Source organism: Saccopteryx bilineata, chromosome 2, assembly GCF_036850765.1.
Source record: "Saccopteryx bilineata isolate mSacBil1 chromosome 2, mSacBil1_pri_phased_curated, whole genome shotgun sequence".
Classification (NCBI taxonomy): Eukaryota; Metazoa; Chordata; class Mammalia; order Chiroptera; family Emballonuridae; genus Saccopteryx; species Saccopteryx bilineata.
The window spans coordinates 290,636,654-290,657,907 of record NC_089491.1 but is presented as its reverse complement, the minus strand read 5'-3'; the positions used below and the strand labels follow the sequence as shown (position 1 = coordinate 290,657,907).

The 21,254-nt window shown below is 46.8% G+C and overlaps 1 protein-coding gene across 8 annotated transcripts in view; it reads left to right on the top strand.

Moving 5' to 3' along the window:
• Window positions 1-277: 277 nt before the first annotated feature.
• Window positions 278-21,254, top strand: part of RGS8 (regulator of G protein signaling 8) — a 41,601-nt gene continuing 20,624 nt past the window's right edge. The window contains exons 1-5 of one of the 8 annotated variants that reach the window (XM_066261295.1): window positions 278-445; window positions 12,155-12,228; window positions 14,077-14,204; window positions 16,652-16,753; window positions 17,568-17,632. In XM_066261295.1, coding sequence (XP_066117392.1) covers window positions 14,179-14,204; window positions 16,652-16,753; window positions 17,568-17,632 — 193 coding nt within the window. In that variant the 5' untranslated portion in view covers window positions 278-445; window positions 12,155-12,228; window positions 14,077-14,178. Of the gene's footprint in view, window positions 446-11,013; window positions 11,062-11,639; window positions 11,833-11,856; window positions 12,229-14,076; window positions 14,205-16,651; window positions 16,754-17,567; window positions 17,633-21,254 lie in introns of those variants that run through there. The other 7 variants (XM_066261298.1, XM_066261296.1, XM_066261299.1 and 4 more) reach the window with 7 other exon arrangements.

The window sequence follows — 21,254 nt, the reverse complement described above, 5'->3', positions numbered from 1 at the left end:
CTCCACCCTCTGCCACCCTTCTGCACTCCGCCTGTCCCTGAATCCCTGAATTCTCCAGAGTGCCTGTCCCCTCGCCCCTGTCCCCTCGGAGGCAGCTGCCAGTGAGGGGGCTGTCAGCAGGAAAGCCTCACGCAGGGCAGTGCCATCCTGCTGGAGTACCCCCCCCCCCGCCTGGCAGTGCGCATCATCTGTCCTGGTGCCCCCTCCCCTCCCTCTGCCTCCCCACCCCCTCTCCTGCCGTTCTCTCTTTCTCTGTTCATGAGATGCACAGCCGGAGAGGAGCTAGTGGAGCCGTGGGCTGCAGCCGCTCTGCCAGGGGTGCCAGCTGAGGGGGCCTCTCCCTGCCAGGGGGTGGCTGACTGTCACTCAGGGCTTCACTGAGCCATGCCCAGCTGGGGCCTGCACCAGCCACACCTTCCCAGCTGCACTGCCCACCGCCAGACAGGTAAGAGAGAGCAGCTCCCTCCCGCAGGGCCCGAGGGTTCTGAATTGGTGGCCATGCCGAACCACATGTGAGCCTTTCTGGGAGGCACAGGACACCTTGGGGCCAAAGGGGCACTGTTCTTCTGTCATGACCCTCATTTATTCTCTAACAGAAGTCCTCAGAGCAGGAAAGCCTGTCATCCTTACCAGGAGCGGGGATGAGGGGTGCAGGAATACATCCATTCTTCCCTATGAGTGAGGATTGACTGCCAGTGTCCATTTTTATCCTCCCTCCTCTGCGATCCCTACTCCCCAGCTCCCCTGAACCCCACTTTCTGGTCTAAAGCGATGCTGTTTCTTCCCTCTGTGCCTTCAGGGCTCTGAAAATATCAGTGGTTGATATCTAGACTACTTAGGACACTGTGTCTTTTAGTTTCATTCATTTCTTTTCTGTGCTTTTTTTTTTTTCCTTCTTTTAAGCGGGTCACCTGCACAGCAGTCTGACTGCACATCTGTTTGGTTTCCAGTCAGCGTGCAGGTCTCCTGAATCGCTTGTGTCTAACACTGGTGACACATTCCGAAGCAGGGGGACTCACTGCCACAATGAGCTGGAGGGAGATTAAAATACATTGGGGAGTTCACCCATTTCTCTTTTTTTTTTCAGCTTATTGAGGTATAATTGACAAATAAAATTATAATATGTTTAAAGTGTGCAACCTGATTAAATATATGTATGCGTTGTGAAGGGTCTCCCACCATCAAAGTAATTAACACAACCGTTGGGGGGTCACCAATTCTTTAAAAAAACATTTTTCCGAATTTTTGTTATCACATCCAAAGCTATATAACATCACGATTAAAGTTGTGCTTATATTCTGAATTGTTATCTTAGGCATATTTTTAGAACTAGACTTGCTGGGACCAGGTTTTTTTACATTGAGATAACTGATGTAACAGTACATTGATATCACTGATATCATATATTGGTTTCAGGTAACATAATGATGTAATGCATGTGTATTTGGCAAAATGATCACCACCATAAGTCTAGTGAGCATCTATTACCAAACATAGCTACAAATTCTGAGGGGGTGGAGGGAGGTCACCAATTTCTAAACAGTGAGTTGAGGGCACAATTGCTGCCTACAGGAGGTAATGAGTCCCCAGGCATCAGCGACAAAGGCTCTTCCCAGAGCGGTCTAAGTGGGGACTTCCGCGGGGGTGTGGGGGAGAAAAGCAGCTTTTCTGTTTCTGTGTTCGAGCCACTTAGCATCAGTCCATTGTTTCACAACATGCTGAACATCTGGCTTTCAGATCCTTGTAGGGCCTGATCTTGGGGTGCCTTTGACCCAATGAAATGAGAAAGAAAGCCTACCTTCTTCTGCAACTTGGGTTCTTCTTTTGTGTGTGTGTGTGGGGGTGGATTATTTGTTTCTACAGATCTGGAAAACTTCAGGGTTTTCTTGGAAGACGAAGGAGGTGCTGGAAAGAGGGAGAGTGAGGTACCCGTCACCATGAGATCAGATTCCTGCTGGGGAAAAGTTCAGAGCTTTGAACATGCCATGTGGTATTGGGCTGACGGTGGCTGCTATGATTATTTTGGGAATGATAGCTCCATGAACACTCAATCTGGTGAACTAGTTTTTATGAACCATTTGCTGTCTGCTCCGTCCTTAGAGCAGGTTTTCTGGAAGAAGGTCAGTGGGTGGGGGAAGTGGGGGTTAGAGTGTGTAGTGTGGTCTGGAGCCCACCATGGTCAGGCAAGCATAAACTGTTAATGAGGCCCCGGATCCTTTTGGCATTAAAAAAAAAAAAAATCAACACAGTGTCTAACACATAAAGGAATCTGGAAACTTCCTCATTGTCTTGTCCAGTTGAGTTAAACCTACAAATGAAGCCAAGGTCTTTCTCCCATAGGTCACTGTACTCTGACCTGAAGAATAGGGTTCTTTTGTCATGATATCATTTCATAAATGCCAGCTGCGCCCAGGGGACTGGTGAAAGTGTGGGTGGAAGGAAGACTAAGCAAAACCCATCATATTTCCATTAGTAAATCCTCCAAACTTGGGACTCAGTAATGAGTTAGCAGCAGCAGCCAAATTTGTTGAGATGTTGTATAGCACAGAGAAAGCCCTGGTGGCCCTGGGTTCTGTCTTCTAGGACCATCAATTGAATAATCCTGGGCCCTTCCCTCGTGGTTTTGTAATCTGTAAAATGGGCACAATACAAATGGCCAGCTTGCCTTTAAAGGTTTCTGTGAGGATCAATGAAAAGGAATAATGGTAGCTAGGTACTTTTCCTGCATTATGCTGTTTAATCCTCCCAGCTTCTCAGAATAAAGTGGCCCGAAGAGGTTAGGAAACCTGATCATGTTCTCATGTTCAGCTAAAGAATTGTGAAAACATTTTGTAGGTTGTGCCTGTTCTCTACAAATGTCAGTTTTGTTGTGCGTAATGACTTCACAGCTTAGACTTTTTGTTCTGTCCTATCACAGACTCTCTTTTGAGCTTTCTTGCGTCCTCTTTGTCCAGACACCTACATCTCCAAAGATAGCAGAAATGCTTCTTGCTGCTCCCTCTTTGCTTTGAGGTTTAGGATATTTTTCACTGCGTAAGAAGCATCTGCATTCTCATCAGGACTTTCTAAGAGTGTGCTCTGTGTGGAATCTCCCAACAGCTTTTGAGTTTGTCAATAAGAGGTTCTAGAAAGAAGAGGGTCTCAGAAAAGCTGAATGGCTTAAGGCAGATCCCTACCAGGGCTTTGTCTCCCAAGGAAAAGTGTCAGAATCCGCTGAACATCTTTGTGCACCCAGAGTGCCCCCACACAACCCCGTCCCTCCTCCCACGCCCACTGCAGGCAGCAGGCATTAGTGCGCACCCAGCATAGCCAAGGCAAGGTATCTCACTTCCCAGAGGGCTGAGTGTTGGGAGGAGCAGATCCCAGTGGGAGAGCTGTCCCCTGGAGGCCCAGTCTTCACTCCAATTTCCTGCTGCTATTGTTACAGTTGGGCCCATCCCTGGGTCTGATGGCTGTAGAGTGAGTTTCCTTTTTGCATGAATCTGGGTGGCTGGCTAGAATGGAGCAGGAGGGGAGGACATAAAAGCCATAGGCTGAAGTCATTAAAAACGGAGGATTAGAAAGAGCTTATTTTATATTCAGAGGAAGGGGAGAGTGCCGAGGCCGCTCTCTGCCCACAGCTGTAGACCCTGATGACACGTGGTAAAGCTTTTGTTGCTGCCTATAAAGGGGAAGACATTGGTAATGGTGCCCTGGCACTGTGAATGGGGGGGGGGGGCAGGGCCCTACTTGACTGTGCAGTGACTTGCCCTTCCAGCTCAGCCCCAGGACTTTGGAAACTAGGTCCCACTGCTTCTCTGCCTCTGAGCCTGCTGCCCCTTCCTCGTCTGCCTCTCCCCGCAGCCCCCATTTGGTGTCGGGCAGCCGCCTTCTCTGACTCTCATACTATCGGTGTGACTTCATGTTTTTAGAAGACTGAATAATTTACAATCCATGTTAGAGTCTATATCTCAATGAATTCTTACAATAGTACAAGAGATTGGCATCATCTTTAGTACTTCTGATTTCAGAGATAAGAAAGCAAGGCCTTAAGCCAAGATGACCCAGCCATGAAGGGACAGAGTTAGACCTTGGACCGTTGTCCCCTGACCATGGAATCTGTGTTATTTCTATGGCTCCAACCTGCCTCGTCTGGCCAGCATTCTGCTCCAAACACGATCTCGCTTACCTACCTGCTGACTGGTTCAGTTACGTTCAACAAGAATTTATTGAGCATTTTCTTGGTGATAGGTACTGTGCTAAATGTTGGAGAGGGGGAGATGAAAAATACGTCTTTTGCTCATGTAATGTATGCAGGTAATGCAATGTACCTATGCCTGGTACATTGTTTGGCACATAAGAGATACTTAAATGTTAGCTGAATGAATGAATGAATGAATGAATGAATGAATGTATACACTTTCCTACCCTTGATGAACATAGATTCTGGTTAGGAGGAAAAAGTTGCAGGCTCCTAATCATACCAGATACAGAAGTAGAGAAGTATCCTGGGAGCACTGGGCACTTACAGAGGCTGGGTATGCAGGGGGGCTGCTTGCAGGAAGTGGTGCTGAATGCAGTTTGAAGGATGAGTGGGCATAAGGAACGGGAGAAACGAGGCCCAGACACACGGAGCCTATGATATATGCTCAAGATTGTGGGCAATGTAGTGTTGTTGGAGCATGAAGCACAAAGCAGGGGGGTGGTCGGTAGTTCTCAAGGTAGGCAAGACCCAGATGTTAGGGAATTTATGTCTCAGGATTTTTAGTAAGGCTTGAACTTTATCCTTAGGCTAAGGGGGCTGATAGCTTGTGAGAGAAGGGAATATAGGCACATTTGTGATTTAAATAGGTGATTATTGCTACAGAATAGAGTTGAATTTAAAGAGATAGATCACATTGACTAAAGACCACAGGGAGATGAGCCAGGGACAATGAGCCACGACATGAATCAAAGCATTGCTAGTGAGAATGGAGCAGAGAAGACAGATGTGAAAACTATGAAGGACACTTAATCAATAGGGTTTGGTAATTGGTTGACTATGGGAGACGAGAGAAAAGGAGTCACTCTAATTACTTCCCTACTTCTCTGGCTTGAGTTACTCAGTGAATGGTGGTGTCAGAAGCTGAGACCAGGTATTCTAGAGGAAGCCAAGATTTGTGTGTCTGTGGGGAGGGGCAAGGGGAATAAAATGGGTCAGGAGAAGAGGGGATATGATGTGGCCAATTTTTAGATAGATTACATTTGCTGCCCCTGTGGGATACCTGAGGCATATCTTCAGCCACCCATGGGCTATTAGAGTCTATCTGATTGGGAGAAGAGCCTGAATTAGAGGAAAATATTTAGAAATGGTCATTATAATCAGTGTAGTTAGGACTGTGGGCAAGGATGAGATCTCCCAAGGAGCATTTAAGGAGAGAAGAGCAGGAAACCAAGGGTAGAAGCAGGAGAATGCCAGTATTTATGGGGTGGGCAGCGGAGGAGGCTTTTTTTTTTTTTTTTTCCAGTGAAGGAAAGTGAGGGGAAGGGGCAGTTAGGACCAGGTAAGGCCAAGGAGGTCAAGGGAGAAGAGATGCCAGAAGTGAGTGGTCACCATGGCAAATGGTGACAAGGACTATTGGGCCACTGGACCTCACAATGTGGAGGTCACTGGTTCAGGGATGTGGGGGGATGGAAGCCACATTGTGAAAGATTGAGGAGGGCATAGGAGGTGAGGAAACGGAGATCCTTCCTGGTACCTTTGCTGACAAAGGGAGGATGCCCAAGAGAAATATTTTTTTAATGAAAGTTATTTTTATTTGTAACCATCAAATAACATGGGAAAAGAGAATAAAGAGAGGAAAGAGTTGATAAAGCTGAGTGAGTGGGAAAGAATGGGTTCAAGGCCACAGGAGGAAGAATTCACCTCGAGAAGACACATCTGAGACATACGTAAGGATGGGGGACATGTGGATGGGTTTGTAGGGGAGCGGACGGGGAAGCAGAGTGAGGCATTTCACACCTGAAGCCTCGATGACCTGGATGAGCCAGGAGGTCAGGCTGTGGGTGTGTGAAGGATTGTGTGTGCAGCACGAGCCCTGTCTTTTCCTACACTCTGGTTTCCTGCCCATCAGCTGCCTTCACAGAAGCCAGCTGGCCATGGGGGAGCCAGTCTGTACAAACTGAGCTCACTGTTTGAGGCTGAGGTTACAGTTGGAATGGAGAGGGTTGCGTAGGTAAGTGAGCAGGTCATCATTTGTCTCCTCGCCCAAGGTTGACGTATTGCCCTGGATTCTGGGTGCGTAGATGGGCAGCTCATCTGTGGGAAGACGGGATGTCACTGTATTTCGCTCCAGGAGCTCTAGGCTGGAGTCCTGGCTGTGCCTTTACAAAATGTGACCTTGGGCAAGGTCTTTAAAGTTTAGTTTCTGCAGCGGATAGCTAAGAGTCATGCTACTATAAACCTCTATGAATTTTAGTACCTGCTCAAATAATAGGTCATTCATGAGGAAAACAACTTACAATGGAAAATCCACAGGAAATCAATTCCCATTCCAGTTGCCCTGTTCTTCTGCATCTCAGTCTCCTTGCATGACTAGTTTACACTTTTTATGCTCATTTTACTGAAGCACATATTGTTATTGGCTACACTATTTAAAAATTTTCTTATGCACAGTTTTAAATATACACAAGTCAAGTGACTAGAACAGTGAGCCCCTATGTCCTACTGTCAGCTTCAACACCCCACACTCCCCCCCAGATGGTTCGGAAGCAAGTCCCAAATAGCATATCCTTTCAACTCTGAATGTTTCAGAGTGTATCTCTAAATAATAAGGTTGCTTAAGAAAAAAAAGTAACCTCAATATCAAGATCACACTAATATTGATGTCTAATCAGTGCTGGAATTTTTCTAATTGTCCCATGATATTTTTATGATTTTAAATTAGAATCAGAATTCAAAATAAATTCCATGAACTACATCTGGTTGATGTATTTGATGTGTTTCTTAAGATATGCATATATTTAGACACTGATGACCACTGTCTAAGAGACAGTCTTGCTGTCCGACAAAATCTCTGATTTTATGTCTTCTCCAGGGTTGCTATGCATGTCATTTTAGGAGACCCGAGGAACTAATTGCAGATTAGACACCAAAGCCCCCTAAATTTAATTTTAAAAATCCTTCTAGTCCCTGGCCAGTTGGCTCAGTGGTAGAGCGTCGGCCTGGCGTGTGGGGGACCCAGGTTCAATTCCCGGCCAGGGCACATAGGAGAAGCACCCATTTGCTTCTCCACCCCCCCCCCCCCTCCTTCCTCTCTGTCTCTCTCTTCCCCTCCAGCAGCCAAGGCTCCATTGGAGCAAAGATGGCCCAGGCACTGGGGATGGCTCCTTGGCCTCTGCCCCAGGCGCTAGAGTGGCTCTGGTCTCAGCAGAGCGACACCCCGGAGGGGCAGAGCATCGCCCCCTGGTGGGCAGAGCGTTGCCCCTGGTGGGCGTGCCGGGTGGATCCCGGTCGGGCGCATGTGGGAGTCTGTCTGACTGTCTCTCCCCGTTTCCAGCTTCAGAAAAAAAAAAAAATCCTTCTAACCACACTTAGAAAAAGTATGAAGATAGTGAATAAAGAAAAGAAGACAGAATAGGGAAAAGGTTGCATCAGATGGTAAAGAGACAAAGGAAGGCGCAAGAGGAACAGGAAGAAATGGAAAAGGTAACAGAGGCGATGAAGCCTCCTCCTCCATCAAGAAGTTTGAACATCCTTGCAAATGTGCCCCAGCCAGCTTTGTGTCACCTCAGTGAGCAGGAGGGAAAGCTGACTCTTTCAGCAATAACATTCTATTTATTTAGCACATTTTCCCGAAGAGTTTCTCGAATCGCTGGGCAGACATCCTCCAGGTAATCCTAGGTGAAGTGGGAATGTAGTAGGAATTCTGAGTCCTAGTTTACAGGAGATAAAAGAGGCGATAAGGCTAATAATAGTGGCTGTCACTACACAGTCATTTGCCATTCGTCAAGCACTGTGCTAAGACTCAATTATGTACATGATCTCATTTAATCCTTGTAACAAGCCAAAGACATTGGCACTGTGATATTTATTGTGCTCATGATGAAAATGACACTCTGAGAGGGAGAGAAGAGCATGCCCACATTTACAGCTCTGTGAACTCGGGGCTGTCAAACCCTCTGTTCTTTATTTTTTTCCAGATTAATCGTCTTCTCTTCACTAACTCAACCATATTTTTGCCATTTTTATTTTTATTTTCTTTTTTTGCTTACTGGCAAAACTCCATTTAAAGGGAAGCTCAGAGCATCACTAAATATAATCATAGTGTACAGTGTACTAAAAGTGTTTTTCTTCCCACAGCCTTTCTCCTTTCTTTCTGAGAGCCACCTTGAAAGATAGGGCAGGGGTGTGAAGGTATGTTTTACAAAGGAGGAAATTGAAATTCAAAGCTCCTGGTTGTGTTAGTTAGTGATCACATAGCTGGTGAGAGCAGTCAAGGTTATGAAGCTAGTAGATGGCAGTTAGACTCAGAAGCCCTCTCTTCTGAGTCCAGATCCTGTGCTACTTGGGTTCTCTTTGCAAGCCTCATGGACCCCACCTTTAGCGGCTGACTTCTTTCTGTGTCCCCTCTGACGTTCCTGAGGAGTCGAGCTGGCTCATTACAAATTAAATATCCGGATGCTTGAACTGATGAGCAGGAAATGAGGCTGGTAATGTTCAGAGGAATGAAATTGAGATGCCTTTTTTTTTTTTTAAAGTAGAATTTTGGGCCAAGTGGCCGCTCTCTGTCCTTCTCTTCCCTGTGTCCTTCCAGTCTCCATGGAAACCCCAAATCAATGTGGCATATGTTGATTCATGTTTCTGCTGTTACTAGGAAGCTACAAAGTGGAAATTGCTTTTAAAAGATCTGCGGAGAGCTTTAGCATGCTGACCAGAATTCAAGTCTCATATCCGAATGACTGATTTATTAAAAGCTTTTAATGTGGTACTATCCTAGGTGGTGTCTTCATTAAATAAATACACGGGCATTGAGCAATAAATCTCTTTCTCCACTAGCATGGCTTTCAAAAATATTATATTGCAGACGTTAATTCCCTTTATCTTCAATTTAATGACGTTTTTGTGGAACGTGTAATGATGCCAGGTGCTCCTTTTGCTCTTGGTTAATTCTACCCTGCCCTGACTCTTGTAAGGAACAAGAGTTTGCAAACACCCTTAGGTACCTGAGCTGCTGTCCCTGAGTGTCATTAGCACTAGGATGACTTCAGTCTTGACCTGGAGACTGTGGAAGTCTAGTATGTTTCTGCTATAAGAAACACTCGGTAATTTTTCAGATTTTTTTTCTTTATGAATGCAAAACCAAATTCAGCCGACTGTTATGAAATGGCTGCTCTGCATGAAGCAGTGGGGACCGACCGCAAGGGGAGTAGTCCCAGAATCTGTCCTTGTGGAGCACGTCGTTCTGTGGGAGGGTCAGGAAACATAGGCCACAAGGAGGAACTTGAGACTGTGATGCGGGCTGTCAGAGAATCACACGGCAGTGTGGCCGCGTCGGGATGGAGAGGCTCCTGCCAATGGAGGAAGTTCTGAAACAGCTTTGGAAAGGAGAATTTTTTAGCTTAGAGGTGTTGGGTTTCGAGGAGGAGTTGGGACTTACAAGGCAAACCCAGGGTGGGAACAGTCTGGGCAGGAATCAGGCCTGTGAGAGTGTGCGGGCATGTGTGAGTATGTGTGTTTGTGTGTGTGTATGTGCACATGCACACACAATGGAATAGAAGATTGGATAGGTGAATGGGACCAAATGATTGACGGGTACACGCTACGTGCTCATTAAACATTAGCTATATGCATGGAATCCAGGGATGGGTCCACTTGATGCTATAAACTCATCTTGGGCCTGACCTGTGGTGGCGCAGTGGATAAAGCGTCGACCTGGAAATGCTGAGGTCGCCGGTTCAAAACCCTGGGCTTGCCTGGTCAAGGCACATATGGGAGTTGATGCTTCCAGCTCCTCCCCCCGTCTCTCTCTCCTCTCTGTCTCTCTCTTTCCCTCTCTCTCTCCTCTCTAAAATGAATAAATAAATAAATAAAAATTAAACTCATCTTGGACCAGGAAAGTGCTGATCAGTGGGCTTTTATTCACCAGCTTATCCATGTACCCATTTCTCCCAGTACAGTGTACCAGGAACATGTCCAGAAGGGAAGAATTCTTTTTATACTTGAATTCTAAACCCCAGCTAGAAGCAGGGTTCAAAGCAGGGCTTTTGGGGGATGGAAAACGCTCCTTTTGCATCTCACTTTATAACACTAAGTTCCCTTTATCTAACAGAGGGATACTGTGGACATTTTCAGAGAGAGACAATGAGTCACTGCGGAGGCAGCATCAGAATTCTGATTTCACCCAATCGTTTCACTGAGAGAAGACAGGTTATTCGCCAGGAAGTCTGCCAGGAAAGATTGGGTCCCAGTATGACGTGGTAGAAAGGGCTCTGCAGTAAGAGTCACAGAAAACAAGTTCTTGGTCCTTGAGCTCTTCTTAGGTGTTGTGTCACTTTGGAAAAGGCATGTCATCTGCCTTGCCTCAGTTTCCCCATCTGCTACACTGGGGCAATCACACTCTCTCTGAGTGTGGCGTGGGGTCGCTGATACATGAAAATGTTTTCTACATCGAAACAATTAAACAAATGGAATCTAATCTTTATGAAAAAACCATCGCTCTTCATAGAGACTTCCGCTGCCCCTCACAAATGCTGCCTTCTGGGTTTCAGAAACGATGTGCAGCAAAGGCTGGGTGCGTTTGGAGCTAGTTCCTGAGTGGGAGCGGGGGAAATTCAGCTCTAGAGACCTAGAGTGGAATGGGGAGAAACTAAGCTTTATCCCAAGGCAGTGGTTTGCAAACTTCCTTTCGCATGCATCGGAACCACCTGGAAGGCTGAAACCCCCAGAGTTTCTGAGTCTGGAGGCATGGGGGCGGGGCCTGAGTGTTAGCGTTTCTAACACAGACCCAGGTGACGCTGACACTGCTGGTCCAGGGACCACACTCAGAGAACTGCTGCCCTGGGGCAGGCAGAAAGAGGGAGTCCTCCTTCTGAACTGAACATGTGAGTAAGGCGGATTGGAAGACAAAAACATAGAAGACAGAAAATTGGAATAATGTGCAGATTGGGCAGAACAAAGGGGAAAGTCTCGCTCCATAACAAATGCAAGTAGGGGGGAGTTGCTAGGTGATGGATGAGGGAGAGGTGAATTTCCACTGAAGGAAAAGCCAGGTGAGAGGCAGGAGCACAGAGTTGGAAATATACATGTTCGGGGGAGGTGGAAATTTCTCATTAAGGAGGGAGGAGTGTTGTGGTGGGTGCCGGAGGGGGGTGGGTGGGAGCGACCACATGCCTCTGTAGAGTAAGGGGACAGCTGAGACTTGGCGAAGGGGGTAATTAATTTCAGGGCTGGGTGGTTTGGCTCGGTACTGCAGCACAATAGAAATTGGGAGAAAGGGGGTGGAATTTAGATGTGTGACCTGCCCCATAGCTTTCTTGCTCTCTGCATTTATCACATCACATCACACCCAGCAAGACAGCCCCCTCCTCCTGGCTCATTAGGAGATTTGATTCGGCGTGGCTCCTGCTGTCAGCAGCTGTCTGGGGCAAGATATTTCTGCTCCCTGCTCCCTGAGCAGCGACCAGCCTTTGGCCAGCAGCAGACCTCATTAGACACTTGCTTTCATTGGTGATGGGAAAGAGTTAATACCTACGGCTTTGCTGCCCCATGCACGGCCTCTGGGTGCAGAGGGAGGCAGCTCTGGGCTGTGGGGACTTCTCCCTGCACTTCAGCCAAAGGAGCCGGCAAGCAGCTTAGTGAAGCCGAGGAGGAAGGTGCGGGAGGAGTGCCAGGCAAGCTCTGCTCAGGGGCACCTCCAGCATCCTGCCAATGAGGATGGGCGTGCAGACTGTGCCCCGGAGCTGAGCCGCCGCCCGCTGGGTGTGGGCTGCTTCAGCATTTACTGGATGTGACAAACAGGGAGAAGAGATTTCAGCGGGGCTGCCTGCTGCCCAGCTCAAGTGGTGGGAGGTGTACTGTACATGCATGCGTGTGTAGATGTGTGTGCGTGCCCGCATGTGCCTGCGTGTGCATGCACACATGTCCTTCACCCGCCAAGGATTTGACTGCTAAAAGAAAGATCTGCTCTTTCCCCAGAGCTCCTTAACCTGCAGCCTCTCTGACCATCCTGTTGGCAAAGACCTGCGGGCCATGAGGACTGGTCAAAGACGGTGAGTATCGCTCTTGCTTTTCCTTTTTCCTCTCCAGGTGCCAGGGTGGGCTGATTGCATTATCCATTTTTAATTAACCTGCTTCTCCATATTGATTGCTTTCTCTCCACTGAGGCTCTTAGTCTCTCTTCCCCTCTTTATAAATCTCTGCTCTCTGCTTTTAGCCTCTTTTTATTTTTCATTTTATATCCTCTGTTTCCATTTTGACCCATCCTGTAGAGTCACCTGTAACTAATATCCACCTAGGAGGGCACATGCACTGTGGGTATAATCACACCCTTGGCCCTCTTGGGCTCTGGGTAACCCCAAACTTTGCCCCCCAAAAGTCAAGGGCCAAATGGGATCAGAGCCCTGAGGTGCTGGGGTGCACGAGGAAGCTGGGATCAGAGAACGCTGCAGATCCGTATTCATGGGCTCCTAGTGAAGGCGGTGGAGGGTCTGAGGGGCACTGGTGGGCAGTGCTGGATTTGGGAGAGAGGGAGGCAGGCATCTGAGCAGCTCCAGTGTGGGCTAGCAGAGGGAATGGGAAAAGTGACAAGGCAGTGGCAGGAGGCCTGGTGACCTTGCCTGCTATGTTTGTGGGTGGGAGTTCTTGGTTTTGCTCAGCTCTGGGGTCATGAAGGCCCCTGGCATGGGCTTCCCTCTCCTCTGGGCCTATATCCCACAGACCGGAGAAATAAGTCTTAGATGCCCAAAATAATAATTTCCAGAGGTCCTGACAGCTACGAAAAGCTTCAATCTCCTGACTTGTGAGCGAGCAGGTGCACACACGGTTAGAACCAAGATTAAGGGAAATGTCCCTGCTGTCAGGGAACTCAACCCACGGCAGCATCCTGGGGATGAGCCTTATGCAAAGTCTAACTGATTTTTGTTTGTTTGTTTGTTTGTTTGTTTTAACAAAGCAGTCATGTTATTTTATTAATTGTGGTATTATTAGAAAAGGTATTTTAAGAACCTTTATGATATGTTCCAGGTAGTATCAAAAGAATTTAAATATAAGGGGCTATATCTACCTAAATTAGGTTTCTTTAAAATGGATTCTATGTTTGGTGTCAGGGTTCCCCTGGGGATCCCTTTATGGTTGGGCTGCTTTCTTCACATGTTTCTTCTTGTCAGTTCTCTTCTATGGGAACAAAGGGTGGGAAGCCCTGAGAATGGAACCTTCAGGAGAGTGAGATTATCAGTCAGTCAGCCCTAACCTCTCTGTCTCCTTTCCTGATGTCCCGATGTCCTCTTGCTTCAAGGACCGGGTGGGCGGGCCAGGCCCGGGCTGATGATGGTCAGGCAGCTTCCCTGTGGGCAAGAAGAGTGACTTGCATATTCAATTTTTCAGGCTGTGCCTGTGATCCCTACGTAAGTGACGGTGCCTGGTGGGCCTTTCCTGGTGTTACCCAACCTTCCTCCCTCTCACGTCCTCCCAGGGCTCCCGGGACAGGTTCTAACCCATCAGCCAATCAGATGTTTCTGGAGCAAGTGCTGTGCCCTCCCTGTCCCCACCCCTGGCCGCTGGTCACTTGGGCCCCTCTCAAGTAAGACAAAAAGAAAAGTAATTTTTGGCTTGCCAGACCCATGCCTTCCTCCCCTGGGGCACGTGTCCCACTTTACTGCTGATGGCCAGTAGTTGGAGAAATAGAAACTCCTGACCAACAGGCAGCGATACGTCTCCACTGAACAATTTGTTCTCGTCCATCCTTGGTTGGTCGCCCTGGCTCAGGACAAGTGGACGTTTGTGGGGGAACGGGGTGTGTGTGGGGAGGTGTCAGTTGGCAGACAGCCATCAGAGAGGACTTGTGGCACAGTCAGACCAGAGAGGGTGGCCCCCTCTTACAGCAGATTCTTTGATTTTAGGTGAGAGGACGTGAAGGGTAAACCCCTGTGCCCCGCAGTCTTACCTCCCGCCCTGACGTCCCTGCGCTCCGGCCAGAGGGTTAACTGTAAGCGGGTGCCTGCATGGCCGCCTTACTGATGCCACGCAGGTAACTGATGTCAACCTGTCCCTTTGCCCCTGCCCCTCTGCTCTTTCTCCACCTTTCCACCTGCTCAGCGTTTGAGACTCCCATGAGTGGGCCTCTTGCCTCTGTCTCCCAGGCCTGCCTAGACCGCGCTGTCCTTTCCTGGGTGCTTCTTGCAAAGTTGTGGCCTTGCAAGCAGGACCTGCCTTAGCTTCGAGCCCTCCTATTGAGCAGCGGGACACAATGTGCATGAGCTTGTATTGAACCATTGAAAGATCTCTACGAGTTCCTGGGACAGGGAAGAAAGCGGAGGGCTAGCCTAGATTTTTTTTTTTTAAGTAAGCTTAACCTTTAACTCTTGCTTCTGCTCCCATTATTTCAGACCTAATGCAAAGGTTAGAACTGAGGTCTCCGCTCGACAAGATAAAAAATCAAAACCATTTTGTTTCAAAGAATAATTTGCTGGAGATTTTTTTGCAAGCTATTTGGGAGAATTGTTGTTGTCTTGGTAACAAGACCCTGGCCCCTGCTCAACCTGTTAGATGGCTTGCATGGATCTGCCATTTGTTTTGTTTGGGGTTTTTGTGTTTGTTTGTTTTTTTAAATCCTCTTAATTGCTTTTTGTGGCCACTGACCTAACTATGTATGATTGATAGTCTGCAGCACCAAGGTATGAACCGACTCACTAAAAATTGGGTTTTGGCCTGTGGTGCACCCTGAGCAAGATTTTTGCTTGAATTCACAGAATATGATGACTCAAGGGCCCTTGAGCAGTTACTCGCATGGCCTGGTGTTACAGCCCCCTGTGACTTGGAAGAGTGAGTGGACATGAGACACTACAGCAGATGTTTTGAAATGCCACCAACTCTGTGGCTTCATGGTATACCTGACTGAGATGAAAAATGGAAGCACAGGACGTGCAGGCTCAATTTTTTGCAGGATGGGGATGTTTCAGGGAACTTGGATGTTCCCTGAAAAGGTTCCTTTCTCGGAGATGACCTGTGGAATACAGACATTGTACCTTCTTGCCAAATGGGACATTATCCCAGTAGATGTTAGCTTTCTGTGGACATTTACCCCAAGGATAAACAGCCATTTAAAGTCAAAGGAAGAGATAGAAGCTCGTTTAAAGTAAAAGGAAGAGACATTACATGATGGCCTAGGATTTGTGAAAGAGAGAAGGACAGCCAGGCAGGAAGGACTTCCTTTCAACATGGAAAATAACCAGAATCTCCTAGGACCATTTCCTGGGCAAATTGTTACAATCTGTGCCTGGCAGTCTTCTTTTATAAGGCATCCTTAATTCTTAATCTGATTATACCAAATCTCTCCTACTTACCTTTGTCCTCCATGTGAAGAATCACCAGGTTAAAGGTCAGACATCAGTAAATGTATTTTGTCAAGGGCCAGACAGTAAATATTTTCAGCTTTCTGGGCCACATAGTCTATTGTAATCATCCAACTCTGCTCTTGTGTTAGAAAAAGCAGCTTCTGACAATATGTAAACAGATGGGATGGTTGTGTTCTGATAAAATTTTATTTACACAAACAGGCATTTTTCCAGGGCTGTAGTTTGCTGATCTCTGACTAAAGTTAAAACAGGTACTAATGTGGGGGATCAGAAAGAGACATTGGCATAATTTCTCATTGGGTCCTTTGCAATAGGTAACTGTTTAAGTGTCTGGACCTTAGGAAAATAAAATATATGAGCATTATAAACATGTACATTAAAATTTTAAGCATGCTGATTGAAGTAAGCCAAAATATAAAGAGGACTAGGAGAGCTTAGTTAAGTAGATATAAGAATTGTGACCGGTTCCTCATGGCCTAGTGTTCCAGTCTCCCTGCCTCTCATCAGCAGATAAGGTCCTTGCTGGTCTATAGCTATTTGTGCATGTCGCCAGGTTTGTGGGAGGACTGGTGAGAACCTGAGTCATGACTGACCTGCCTGAAGCCCCAGGCTTTGCGTTCTGAGACTCAGTGATACGTATCCCTGTATCACGTGAGTGAGCAGCCCTCTACTCTCAGTGTGGGTTCTGCTAGGGGTCTTTGCCATCAGGAGCTGCGACTGTTGCTACCTCCCCCTCCTAATGCGAGAGTGACATGTGGATTGTTATTTTGTCATCGCTGTATTTCCTTTCCCTACAGAGAATCCTAATTTAGAAATCCTTCCAAGCTAACGACCTTCGTTGACTTACCATTAACTTGCACGTCAGCTTTAAAAAGCATCAGGGCTCTAGAGGCAGGGTACCTATTACTATTCTTGTAGTCAAGCTAGGGAGAGAGTATATCCCTTTTTCTCCTAGGTGTTTCTCCACCTGATTGTGAAATCTTCTGGGGACACCTGGGGCAGGATGGTGTGTCGGGGAGGTAGTGCTGGCTCCTGGCAGCAACAGCTGCAGGGACCCCTGATGGAGCTGACAGCTCTTGTCATGACAGTCCCCGTCCTTCTGCCCCTGTGCTTGTTGCAGGAACAAAGGGATGAGGACTCGACTGGGATGCCTGTCCCACAAGTCAGACTCGTGTAGCGATTTCACTGCGATTCTTCCCGACAAGCCCAACCGTGCTCTGAAGTGAGTAGTATGGTCACCCGGTGTTCCCCGGGTGCCCAGCGTGGGGCTCCCACAACAGGACCACAGAACCTGGTCTTCTCTAGCGAGTAGTTGACCAGATAAGCCAAGGGACAATAAATTCCTGCCTCTTGGAATCTCCTTTTATATACCTGAACCGACGTGATGGAGAGAATGGTTATTTTCCTTTTCAAATGTATGACTTAACGCGGTATACTTTTTCACTCCTTTGACTTTTAAGAAAATCTTATCTACCAGTTTTCCAAATCTGCAGTGAAGGGGATTTCTTGGTCCTACTTAGCTATCAATCTGAGCTCTGAATTTGGAAACGAAAACTCCCATCTACTCTAAAAATATTCTTAGGTTGAGATCATCTGCATTCGGGGCCTCTACTGTGCAGGCCCTGGGTTAAATGATGTCACCTCACTTAACCCTCACAGGGGTCCCTGATGGCCATCACTGTCCCCATTACAGAAGTGAGGGAATTAAGGTGACAGCAATGGAACGAGGAGGTCAGCCTAACTTTCCTGACTCCAAGACCAGTTTCTTTCCTTTGTCATCTTGACGTCTTTAAATCATGCACTTGCTTAGCTTTGTTTTTTAGATTGAAAGGCAATAGATTAAATGGGCTGAATTCCAATCCTGAGATTATTTTCCCATCAGTTGCTTAAGAATGTCACACATTACAGTGACAGGATTTCGGGAACCCAGGTGTGGTCTTCATTTGCCCTGCGTTGTTCAGATCTGTTCTCCTGGCTAACAAAGAGGAGTTCACTTCAGAAATAGTCAAGAGCGACGTTTCTCTCTCCTTTTCCAGGAGACTTTCCACGGAAGAAGCTACCAGGTGGGCTGATTCCTTTGATGTGCTTCTCTCCCATAAGTGTGAGTAGAATTCGGGTTTCGTCCTGTCGCAGCCTGTCATTCATTTATTAAAAGATGCGCAAATACGTAGCATGACCCAGCAGGTGCCGTGTTAGCTCCTGACAGCTCCGGTCCCTGCCCTCAGAGCCTCCTGCCTGGAGAGGTAGGAGGTAACAAAGTAGGTAACAAAATATAATTTACATGCAGTGAAAAGAGGGACTTTTTTTTCTGTTTTCTGGGTCAAAAGTATATGGTCCTAGGAAGCCTTTATGTTCTCAGCAGTTTTAGCAAGACAAAACTGAGCTTAGGGAGTTGCAGTGGTGGGTTCAGTGGGAAGAAGACAGTCTAGGTTTCACCCCAAATCTTATTTATATGGTGAAATGACCTCCCCTTAGGTCACTGGGGTGCCCTGTGTCACTCTCAGTCAAGTGAATATTCTGTGTATTTTGTTGCTTACTTGAGTTGGCAGAGTTTCCTCTTGCTGTTTTTTATTTGGGAGGTTTACTATCTCCGCGGCTACCGTACTACTCAGTTTCCAACAGGGTGCAAGTCTTACTAGAACACACTTCTCTTCCATTTTACGTCTCCTTCTCCACTTTGTCCCTTCCTCGCCTTTTATGCCTTGTGTGTCGCACAGAGGCAGAAACAGCTGTGGGATGGGACCCTGGACTGCAGCCACACTTTTCAGCCCTCTTTTCTCATTGTAGACAAGTCCAGGTTCACTAGGCTTTTAAATCTCGGTGGCATTAAATCCCGTATTTCCCCATGTATAAGATGCCCCTCCTTATTTTGGGAATAATTTGGGATTTAAAAACTGGATGTGTCTTCTACAGTGGTTGTAGATTTTTCACTTGCATTTTCCACTTTTTTTTGGACAGTGATGAGGAGTTGTATGAATTTTATGATGAATAAAACTTGAGTTCAATAACTTTATGTAATACATTTTTCTTTTTCAAATTCGGGCCCCCCAAATTAAGGTGAGTCTTATACATGGGAGCGTCTTATACATGGAGAAATACGGTACATAGGAGTGGAAGAGTCATCTGAAGAGAAAAGGTTTCCCACGGACATTTGGGGCTCCTCTTAAATTCGTCTTGTCAGCATTAGAATTCCTGATTGATCTGGGAGCAGAGGGCTGCTTTCAGAGAACTGTTTCCAGGGAAATGGGGGTCACAGCGTTATACAGTGAAGTGAAGGGCGTTGGTTGGTCATCAGACCTGTGTCCTCGATTTTGACCCAGCTCAGCTACTGGATAGCTGAGTGGCCCTGACAGAGTCCTCCACCCCCACCCCGTCTTCAGAAGGTGTCTTTAGAAGTGATTTTGCTTTTTTTTTTTTTTTTTTCCTGAAGCTGGAAACGGGGAGAGACAGTCAGACTCCCGCATGCGCCCGACTGGGATCCACCCAGCACGCCCACCAGGGGTGATGCTCTGCCCCTCCGGGGCGTCGCTCTGCCGCGACCAGAGCCACTCTAGTGCCTGGGGCAGAGGCCAAGGAGCCATCCCCAGCGCCCGGGCCATCTTTGCTCCAATGGAGCCTTGGCTGCTGGAGGGGAAGAGAGAGACAGAGAGGAAGGAGGGGGGGGGCGTGGAGAAGCAAATGGGTGCTTCTCCTATGTGCCCTGGCCGGGAATCGAACCCGGGTCCCCCGCACACCAGGCCAACGCTCTACCGCTGAGCCAACCGGCCAGGGCCGTGATTTTGCTTTTAACTGACTCTGTCCCTGATCCTAATGCTAATTAACAAAGGGTTTTGAGTAAAATTTAAAATGAAATGCAAAACAAAATCTGAGGAGAAGCACATATTGTAGCAAGTAGTTTTGTGAGATCGTCATTTTAGTGTTCTATGGATTACAGTTAGGAAGGAAAACAAAGCAGCATACTACAGCATACTTAACATATGGCTGTCCCCCTCCAAACAGAAGCTTATGTGATGAATTTGCCAAGGTAACGGCATATGTATGATAATACTTAAGATTCGACAGTAACACTTTTAAAAAAAAAATTTTTTTTCTTTTTATGAGGCTATTCAGATTTACTCTCTGGAGTCACGTCAGGTTAAATTAGTGTCACTAATAATTTACACATTTTCTGGCTGGATTTGATTCAAGGTCATCTTGAAGTCTTGTTTCTATTTCAGATGCGTGACTGACTCACTTAGTTCAAGTCCCTAAGGCTGTTTCCTCATTCTAAAATGGGGCTAGAAATACCTGTATACGACCTGTCACCTAGATATAAGAATCTTCATAGGAGGACACCTTTGGGTAATTTTGGGTTCTCTACTCGAATGTGTTTTGTAAGAACATGGTGGCGTGTTTTTTTTAAATGATGCTCTTAATTATCAAGTGCCAAGTAAATGTGACTTAAGAATAAGGTTGCAAATGTGTTGCCAATTGTTGTTAGGTTATTGTAGACAGAATATTGGTGGTAAAATGGGTGGATGGAAGCTTCTGGCACATTTAGTTGAGGCAGTGGCAAGACCTGGAGATGTAAGAGGTTTGATTTTGTTTGATTCAATACCTTTTAGATCTGAAGACACTGGTTCTGCTTTTGTCAGGGATGCTTTTGGTTTCCAGGAATTCAATAACATTCTTTTGAGATAGGGGCTTCAGTAAGGGGCTAGAGTCGAGGCTGCCACCAGGGTGCTTCTTTGGAAAACTCCTACAGAAATAGGCTTTCTGGATGGACTTTGAAGTTCCATGACCCTTCTTGGAGTCTGATGTTCTATTTTTATTTCTGTTTAGTACGGAAATAAAAAGCCAACGGAGTGGGTGTCTTTGAGAAGAAAGGGGTCTTTATGCAGGGGTCACTGGCAGAATTTCAAGGTGTTCGAACTTGAATTCTTACAGCCTGTGCAGGCTGTGGAGGACTGGGAGCCCAGGTTACCTTGAAGTTGAAGCTGACAACTTCGTCAAAGTCTGATTAATTTGGGTTAGTATTGTGACTCAATTGGGATTGATTAAGCTTCTCCGAAGGGATTGTATGTGCGCTGGTCCCTTAGGAGGGACAGAGGTTGATCAGAGGTGTATAGGGTTTTCAATTAAGACAACAAAACCTTCTAAAAAAATAAAGAAAGGAGAATGGCTGAGTGAAAAACGTGCATTAATCTAGAACTTACTCCCTGGAAATTCTTCAAACCCAGGCAGCCGTCCTCCCTAAGTCTTCTATTTCAGAAATATTCAAACAAGTATTTCTAATTCCCATTCTCGATCCACAGAGCACCTCTGCCATCCCTGCTTTGCTGGCTATTTTGGGCACTCATTCGTTTTACAAAAGGTGTATCTGAGTGTTCATTGTGTACAAAATTGATGCCAAACAGCTTTTTGGTGCCTGACCAGGTGGTGGCGCAGTGGATAGAGCGTCAGACTGGGATGCAGAGGACCCAGGTTCGAGACCCCGAGGTCGCCAGCTCGATCGAGCGCGGGCTCATCTGGTTTGAGAAAAGTTCACCAGCTTGGACCCAAGGTCGCTGGCTTGAGCAAAGGGTTTCTCAGTCTGCTGTAGTCCCACGGTCAAGGCACATATGAGAAAGTAATCAATGAACAACTAAGGTACTACAACAAAGAATTGATGCTTCTCATCTCTCTTTGTTCCTGTCTGTCTGTCCCTATCTATCCCTTTCTCTTACTCTCTCTGTCTCTGTAAA